Below are 9,725 nucleotides of genomic sequence, written 5' to 3'. Positions count from 1 at the left end.
CTGATTAGCAGCTAGATGAATTCTAAAAGAGGATCGAACAGCCATGATGCAGATCTAAAGACTCATTACTACTTTTAATGTATTTATAACACAACACTGATCATTTCAAAGAGACTTTGGCTCACAATAGGTTTCACTTGCTTTGACTTGCAAAGGCACCATGACTTTCATTTTGTCAGTTTCAGTTTCATTTCTTATGATTTGAGAGAGCAGCTGTATATATTAGGTGGGCAAAGACCAAGCAGTGCATCATATACGGAACATCTGTAACAAGACTGTAAGGATATGGCATCAATATTGTGGAACAGTGCAGTACAAGAGAGGGCTACTGAGCTTCATGGAGACAGTTGGGATGTTGTATTTGATGACTCTATTACTCAACACAACACAGCTCCTGGGTGGTACCATTACATTTCTGGATCTTTTGCAGGGTAAGAACACAAAATATTATACCATGTAATACTTTAACCATTTAAATTATGAATTATAATAATTTATTTAATTTAATATATTATTTGTTTCATACAGGAAGAGGATTTTATATTGTGAAATAACATCACTGATTCTTGAGACATAGAACAAAATCACAGATATTTTTTCTTGGATATGTTTTCTAACATTGTACTGTAAATGCATTTGGATCTGTTGGTTGCACTTCAAACGGATATCTTTCTGATGACATCTATTCAAGATACAAGATACTTTAATGTCATTTAGTACAATTTTTATATTGTTTTATTGCACATGAAGACGGGATGGAAGCAATAAATTGCAAGACAACAGAAAAGAATAACAAACTAAGAGAAAAATAAATATTAAATATAAACGGTACAAAATAATAAAAAATCAGGAGACAATGTACAAAGCTCACTGCATTTGTCACCAAAACTAAATATACTATCCATTTAATCTCCAATTTGTAGGTTCACCTGTTCTCTTTGTCGAAGGTCTTGGGCGTCTAAAAGAGTGCAGGTGATCTTCCATTTCTATCTGAACTCAGCAAGCAACCAGGGAACCATTAAGGTGCGACGCTTCAAACAGAAATGCAAGAGGTGCACTGGAGCTCGGATGGAGGATCCAAACTTCTCGGTGGAAAACATTGACGTGCTGGTTGAGAGACTGGTTACAAAGATTCGTGTAAGATGCTACGAGGAATACCTGGGTGAATCAAACAGGCCCTCAAGGTTCAGTGGCAGAATGAATGGGCCTCATGAAACTTTGCATTGTGAAGCCTGCCAGAATGGCGTCTGTAGTCAGGCCACATGATCCATTAAACTGGTAAAGTGACATTAAAATATGTGTTCTGAGTTTGTCACACAACAGAAAAGTGTCACAAAAAAACATCCAAGTAAATAAAATAAGTTATCAAAACCTTGGAAAAATAAGCAGGACTATGCTTTCAAACATTGTGGGCGTGCTGAAGCCACGCTCACTCGCATTGCTCAACATGAGTCCCCACTAGGCTTATGTGAAGATTTTTATGGGAGGATTTGAATTCAAAAAGGATATTCATCAATAGATAATCACTGAAGCACGTTGCAATCATGCGCAGTAATCCTCCTTCCCAGGGGCCCATGCGCGCTTGCAAGCAAGCAAGGGGAAGAAAATTCACTTAACAGTGTTTCCGCTATATTCAGTCTGCCGTGCGCTTCTCTGGCCCGCGCACATTGAGGTGCGCATAGAAAACAGTGTTTCTAATTTAGGAAGTCTGTCTCTTGATTTAGTAACTTTTACGAGCCCTATAGAAAAGCATAGCGACAAATATGGCGACATCTTGGATAAACCTTACATTCAGTGGGAAAATGTCGCCAGGGCTGCACTGCGAGCGCGAGGTCTCTCTTTCTCGGCGAAGGGATCCCTTCTCTCGGCTTCACTCTGTATAGTGAGCGGCAGGAAGAAGCAGGACATATAATTGACCGTGTGACAGGTGACTCTTGAATGAAATGAGCAGCCTACAGCGTTTCCAACAACCTGTCACGTTTATCGACTGTTTGGATATATAAACATGAACACAGTTCGTCTGTAAATATGCACATGGTCAGCTAGACAGAGGCTGTGTGAAAAATATATAGCCATATACAGCCGTTGTTGGCTGATGTCGCTTTATAAGTCAGAACTGACAATAGAAACTGAAATAGGCCTATGTCAATATAGTTTTTTTTACATGTTGGCTATTTGGTGGTGTTTCCTTGCCAATTATGAATTTAATATTGATATAATGATGTTCAGGTCTAACTGCCTTACTTTACCAATATTGAGCCTTCATTATAAGATCATTCACAGTGCTTTTACATACATTGCAAAACGTTTACATATACACAAATAGTATGATGTCGTAAGATATTGGATAGGCTAAATAAGAGGCCGTTTATACGACGCCGTGTTCACCTGAAAACTTTTTGTGTGTTTTAGCTGTTCGTTTAGACGGAAACTGCGTTTTGGGGGACTGAAAATGCAAACTTTTGAAAACGGGTCTCAAAGTGCAACTTTTTGAAAACGGCGGCGTTTTCGTTTCCATGTAAACTGCAAGACGGAACTTTCTGAAAACGATGACGTCATGCACATGCGTATTACGCGCTCATTCGCACGAGTATAGCCAAAACCAAAACCATAGACATATACTGTATATACGTATATATAACTAGACGCTGCGTTGGCCGCTTTTGCTCCGCTGCTGCGATTCGTAAATGGCGCCGCCATATTGGTAAGGGCAAAAGTGCACTAAAAGCCCACTGAACCCAATGGGAGAGCTGCGCTTTTTCGGCATTAAAAGCACAACCACGTTTACATTTCTTAACATATTTCAATGGTTTACGATATACGTATAGAGTACAACTTTATCATGCCTCTAGTTACTTCATGTCTCGATTATAGCTACTTTAAAATGAATGGTTGTCATAAGGAAATGTGAAACCCATTTTTTGTGCCTGTTATTCGTGAGAATCCACTAGATGGCACCATGTTGTAGACAAGACAAGCAACAGAATAAATTACCACGTTGCAGTAGTCGAAAATAAAAAAGACATGTAGTTTAGAGATTGTTTCTGAGATATATTTGAATTATCGAACAAAACACCCAAGGTGATATAGTTTAATTTACGTACGTGTTATATAAAAACAAATGTTTTTCACTGTGGAAATGGCTTTTTCTGTAGTAATTTCAGACGATAAAAAGATAAAATATGTTCTTTTATTTATCTGGTAAACCCATTACAACAGTAAAACATGATTTTAATGTTTTAACAGGTCCGTAAGACAATAAATACATTTTCAAATCTAACCATCTTTAACTGGAGCCAAAACGTTTCTGTACTCTACTTAAATAGAAAAGTAAAGTAGTTGAGAAATGAAAACTGTGTGTGTGTGTGTGTATATATATATATATATATATATATAGATTTTATAGATTTTAAACACACACACACACACACATATATATATATGTATAAAAATATCAATCAATTTCTGTTCTACATTATATTTACATTTATGCATTTGGCAGACGCTTTTACCCAAAGCGACTTACATTGCATTATACTATACATCTGTTTCTAAGTATGTGCAATCCCTGGGATCGATGCTCATGCTCTAACCACTGAGCCACAGGAATATATGTCTACGGCCAAAACTATATGGCGGCTTCAAGTACAAAGAGCTCTCGCTGCTCGACTATGTATTAACATTTCTCTTTATTGCACCAATAAAACCAGCGGAGACACACTATTTACATTCGCCAGATTTTAAACACACGTCGACCAATGGTATTAAAAAGCAATTTTGGCTTATAACTGTGCGTGTGCCAAGGCACGTCCTGTTTCTTTACACAACAACATCGCCATCCACTGGCCTGGCGTGCATACTACAGCGTTTTTATCCGTTTTCCTGTATCCGTGTAAACGCAGACCGTTTTGATAACGTTGTCGGTAACACTTTACAATAAGGTGCTATTTGTTAACAGTTAGTTAATGCATTAGTGAACAGTGAACAATATGTCTACAGCATTTATTAATCTAAGTTCATGTTAATTTCATAATTTACTAAAACATTATTAAAATCAAACTTTGTCACTGTTGACATTAGTTAATGCACCATACACTAACATGAATAACAGTATTGACACGATCTAACATTGACAAGGATCAATAAATGCTGAAAAATTATATTGTTCATTGGTAGTTCATGTTAGTTAAGGCATTTACTACTGTTAACAAATAGCACCTTATTGTAAAGTGTTACCACGTTGTCATGTGTATGTGGAACTTTTCAAAAACGCAAAGGAAAAATTTAAGATATGCCATTAAAACAGCGACATTTGCTGACGGACACAATGAGTTCTCACGTGAACATGCCAGCTGAAGATAATGAGGAAATTACGTTGCTTCCTTTGCCAAGTGCATACCAAACGTCTACCCCCTTGTCCCAAATGCCACACTCCAGTCTTGTAGACCTCCTCCGAGTCCACACTTGGTGATGTCAGGAAGTGCAGAACTATAGGGCACTAGGCACGAGTCCACGAGGGCGCACTGGAGTCGTATTTTGGAACAGACTCTACATAGGCCCTGTCCCAAATGGCGCACTCCAGTCTTGTGGACCTCCTCCGAGTCCACACTTGGTGACGTCAGAAAGTGCAGACCAATAGGGCACTAGGCACGAGTCCACAAGGGTACGTGGGAGTGCATTTTGGGACAGACTTGAGGTCATCACGCCGGAAAGAGCAAGAGGTGCTTTCTAATCACTCTCGTGGTACTTTGTTGTCATTCGCTGATCAGTCTGCGAAGTGCCGCCTGTAGTCGACCACACTTGTCCCATTGTTGTTATTTGGGAGAATTGGGACAGGAGCTGCCTGTTTTTAGAGTTCTTTATTTCATGTTGATATGCCACCCGAGCATTATGCAATAGCAATAGTAAAAGGCATGACGTAAATGCAACTGCTTATGTATATTTATTTATTGTATACACTATACTTATTGTGCATAATGTGTTCTTAATATGCATATACAGTATGTTGTTATTTGGGCAATTCCGTGAAAATGTCAACCTTACCACGAAAAAATAAAGTTTTTACCAGCGGTTTTTACTATGGTAACAGCACAGATTTTAACATTTGGTGGTTCAAATACCTATGTGAGATCTCTCTTCAAATTTGTAAAGCATTTGTTTTATTTTTAGTGCATGATTTTTTATAGTCAGGTAAGTGCCATTTTCAGGATTGTCACATCCATAACACTACATATTCCTCATAAATGGACACATGAAAATTAATATAAAGTAACTATTTTATGTTCTATAAAGAGGCATCCCTTCTCCATTCATTGGGTATTATTGCTTCAGGATTGTGCATTTTATTTTACAGAAACCCTACAAAGTTTATTGTCTCCCAAAAACCGCATCCTTTTTTTGTCACATCCATAACGCATGTTTATTTCCCTTTTTTTAAATAGAATTTTTTTCATAGACTGACAGTTTTTGATGTTTAGACTCTGTCAACAAGGGTTCAATTCACTTCAATTCAATTCAATTCAATTTTATTTATATAGCGCTTTTCACAATGTGCATTGTTCCAAAGCAGCTTTACAGGAGCAAATAAGAAAAACACAGAAAGGTAAAACACAGCACAGTGCATGGTGTTTATAGACCAAGCAAGATCATTATAATAAATAATATCTAATAAATAAATGAATAAATAAATAAATAAATGCAGTCTCCCGGTGAGCAAGCCAACACTGCACTGCTCTGCTGTGGCGAGGAACCCAAACTCCAATGCTGAATAATGGAGAAAAAAAAACCTCGGGAGAAACCAGGCTCAGCCGGGAGGGCCAGATCTCCTCTGACGTGTCATAGCTGCACTCAGTGACCCCGACCAAAGCCACCGAGCAACGTCCACGAAGAACAGGGAGAGCCCACGAGCCGCGACCCAGGAAGCCCCACCCGCCGAAACCGTGCAGGTCCAACCCGGTCCCATTCCGCGATCAACAACAGACAACAGAGGAACAACCAGGGAAAAGTAGTAATGGCATAATTAACTTTATTCCTCTGTTGTCCGACATCGACCACAAAACAAGACCAACCAGACCAGACCCACACAGTCCCAACAAATGAAACGCCCCGAACCACAACCAACAAGCCCCCCCACTCCCTACAACACCCACCCAGCTACCTCCAATCAAAGTCACTGAGTGCAGCCATAACTTCAAACTGCTGTCGTGTGATGTAAGTTTAGCATTAAATACCAAGTATTGTAAATTTAGCATTTATGTGACAGGTAGTCCGTCTTTGCTCTCGGTTGGGGATGGAATTGTCTGAGCTGGGCCGGCCAGATGGTCGCCTTTTTCTTGGGTGGTGATGGAATTGCCTTGGATGGAGCTGGATGGTCAGTCAGTCCGCAGGCTCTCGCAGGAGGATGGCACGGGATTTTCCGATGTAGCTGGCGTAATCTCTAGTTGTGGATGGGCATATGACGTTCATCTGGGCCTGGCGGAATCTCTCCCTACCTCGGGATGGGCATCCCGAGGCGAGGGCAGAAACAGAAAGAGAATAATTAGCGTAGCTGCTGTTCATTAGCTATGTATTAGTGAATGCTTGGCTGAAAAGATGTGTCTTTAATCTAGATTTAAATTGGGAGAGTGTGTCTGACCCTCGAATAGTATCGGGGAGGCTATTCCAGAGTTTAGGTGCTACGTATGAGAAAGCTCTACCCCCTTTGGTGGATTTAGTTATTCTAGGTGTTGTCAAAAGTCTGGAGTTTTGAGATCTTAGAGAGCGTGATGTAAAATAGAAACAGATGGTTCAATATATTCGTAACAAATTCATTCTCTGAACATTTTTATGTCACGTCCATAATGCAAAATGTCACGTCCATAACGTTGGAATTGCCCATTTAATAGATCTCTGTAATACAGAAGCTGTGTTGTTCAGCTTTACAGAGCCCAGAGACAACTATATATAAATCTACAACAAAACATGGCTTATTACCTTAAGGAAAAACATGCACTGCATTAAAAGTTTTTATTCTTGAATAGCTGGCTTAAAGGCGCAGTTCTTGATTAACAGCGGCCACTAGCGTTGTATTATAGATTTGCAACGAATTGCTTAGTCCAAACACGATGGTGGCCACCACAGTACAAAAAGATGTCATTCTCATGTTGACGCAGTGAAGAGATTTTGCGGGCATTAGAAAGACTGTAGAAAGAGCGATGTATTATTTATTACATAAAATAAAAGGTTTGTGGATTTTAAGTTTTAAAAGAAGGATAAAAGTCAGACAGGAGCTAGGACATGTGTTAATATTATAAAGACTTCCCAGCAGAGACGCGTTAGGACCCTCTGTACTAAGGCTTTTAGTATTAAAAGATATTCTTACAGTAGATATCTATGGAGATACTTTCCAGCAGAGAGACGTTGGAGAGAAAGATCGTCTAAAAATCACCCCCGAGGAGGTTGCTTTGATTCGGATCAGTATGTGAGTAACATACTAACATACTAAGATATGTTGTTGTAATATTAGCTGTGTGACGGAGCAGTTTTGAGTGTCATTGTTTATCTGGAACTGCTTTAATATCGTACTCGTCCAGATACTTGAGAGAGAGAGCACGTTGGAGCTGAAACTGGAGAGCGCGTTTTATTCTTTTACTCAATGATGAATAAACCTTCAGTTAATCCGTGAGTCACATGCGTTCCAAACCGTAGAGCATGATCCGTACGGATCAAGGATCATCCCGCGCGATCCGTTTCGCTACGATACCACAGCAGAGAGGAAGAGGAAACGCGCGTTGTAGAGTTGTTTGTCCATTTAGGGCTGCTGTACAAAACATGGTGGCGAATTCAATGTATGCAGGTTTGCTCTGTATGTAGATATAGACAGCTTATTCTACGGTTTTACAAACATAATGGTTCATTACGTAAGGTCTTTATACACCTCTGAAGAAATAGTTTTGTATATTATATTGCATTTCTGTCAATAGATCCTCCTAAAAACGCCGTATTGTTCCTTTAATAGAAAATAAATAAGCAATAATGTGAACAAGAAATAAATTTTGAATTTTATCAAAACACATTTAAAAATGTATCCGTCATGTTTATACGTATCTGACATCCACGACACTCCTCCCATCCATTCTGTGATTGGGCGTTCGCAAGGACTTATGGAGTCGCAAGGACTTCCCCGAAGATCGCATCAAGGGCACAAAGGGGTTGCTGATGAGGACACTTCAGAGCATAAAAATGACAAATGGGACACCCTACGGACTCGTAGACTTGGCGAGCATGCGCAATTTAAGTCCACGAGACCGCAAGTCCACATGAAGTGCGCCATTTGGGACAGGGCCATAATGGCACGTAAATGCCCTGTTTACTCCAAAGTCTAAACTCCAAGGGCTCTGCCCTTTGAAGGGAGAAGGGTATAGGAATGATGACCTCATTTGGAATTTTCCCTGTGACGGTTCAGTACGAATACGCGTACCGTTACACCCCTACTTAAGAATATTCTTCCTCTAATTTATCTTAAGAAAGTTCTTATATTTTCTCTTAAGATCAGTTTTGTGAATCCGGTTAAGAACTGCACTTTTTCATTAGACATTGCTTGTCCTCCTGCTGATGATGTACTGTATCTTATTTCTTACAAAAAAGAAATGTTAGTTAAATTATACTGAATATGTTTTATTAAACAGTTATTTAACAAAGCACTAGTGATTATGGGAAAAAAAACTATAACAGTCACAAATGTGAAAACAAATTTGTAAGATATTATAAGATAATATGCCATAGCATTTATTATCTATATATCAGTGAATATCCCCTTTTCAGCTAAAAAAGACCCATCCTGCACTACGCAGATTTTAGTCCAAATAAATGCTTTCTAGAGTGCAAATATACCTCCTCCTTGTACCACCTGAAACTATTTTGCAAGCAGAAAATCACGGTTCATGGTTAGTTAACTAACACTTGTTGGCTACAACAAATTCAAAGATGTTTGTTCCAAAAGCAAATTGAATGAACAAGCACACTCCTTAACTCACTGGCCGTTTCTCAATTCCAAGAACCCAAAGAACAGACTTACGATCTCGTGGAGACCTGTCTTGCCTGGCAACCTTGCAAAAATGAATTCGGATGGACGTTCCGCAAAGACTTTTGGGACTTGGTGGGTTTGGTGTGTGCAAGTACAATGCACAATGCATATGCATCCTTAAAATATCAAGAACATATGCGGGTACGTTCATGCGTTCTCAGGTGATTCTCACAAAATCTTCGTTTCTAGATGTCAAACATGCTTTTCTTGCAAACACTTGCATCACCAAATTTCCTTTTGATTCATTAAAGAAGCATTTTGCAGCAGAAGTCAACAGAAGCGCGCAGTGGTGTAAAGTATTGGAGTAAATGTAATTAGTTATTGTACTTAAGTATATTTTTGGCTACTTTGTAGTTGTACTGAGTATTAAAGATATTAGCAACTTTTACTCTCTACACTGTAAAAAATGATTTTTTGAGTTTGTAAATAAAGCTAGCATTACTCGAGTATGTTTTACAAGCAAGTTGTAGTTTGTCTTTCTACTTAAAAATGTCACGTTTAATTCAATGTGTTACTTGAGGTTCCTTTGTAATTATTTGTGCTCTAATATATAAGTAAATTTAAATGAAAATGCCAAGTAATATTTACTTGGTGTTTTGTCATTAAATTAAGCGATGTATAAAACTGATGAACGCAAGTAAATTATACTCCACACAGCCAT

The 9,725-nt window shown here is 38.8% G+C and overlaps 1 protein-coding gene across 1 annotated transcript; it reads left to right on the top strand.

Moving 5' to 3' along the window:
• LOC130548898 (receptor-transporting protein 2-like) lies at positions 1 to 3,235 on the top strand. Its single transcript, XM_057325947.1, has 2 exons — positions 1 to 431; positions 924 to 3,235. Exons 1-2 carry the CDS (start codon positions 286 to 288, stop codon positions 1,264 to 1,266), a joined length of 489 nt encoding a protein of 162 aa, XP_057181930.1. The 5' UTR covers positions 1 to 285; the 3' UTR covers positions 1,267 to 3,235.
• The last annotated feature ends 6,490 nt before the right edge of the window (positions 3,236 to 9,725 follow it).

The sequence above is a fragment of the Triplophysa rosa genome, linkage group LG25, assembly GCF_024868665.1.
Source record: "Triplophysa rosa linkage group LG25, Trosa_1v2, whole genome shotgun sequence".
NCBI classification, from domain to species: Eukaryota; Metazoa; Chordata; class Actinopteri; order Cypriniformes; family Nemacheilidae; genus Triplophysa; species Triplophysa rosa.
The sequence above is the reverse complement of the archived record's forward strand: the minus strand, read 5'-3'. Positions and strand labels throughout refer to the sequence as shown.

What these genes read in the sequence shown, in the direction of transcription:
- LOC130548898 (XM_057325947.1), top strand. Translation starts at nt 286, where the DNA reads ATGGCATCAATATTGTGGAACAGTGCAGTACAAGAGAGGGCTACTGAG. An exon ending in ATTTCTGGATCTTTTGCAGG is followed by an intron (nt 432 to 923) that starts GTAAGAACACAA and finishes TCCAATTTGTAG; the next exon opens with GTTCACCTGTTCTCTTTGTC.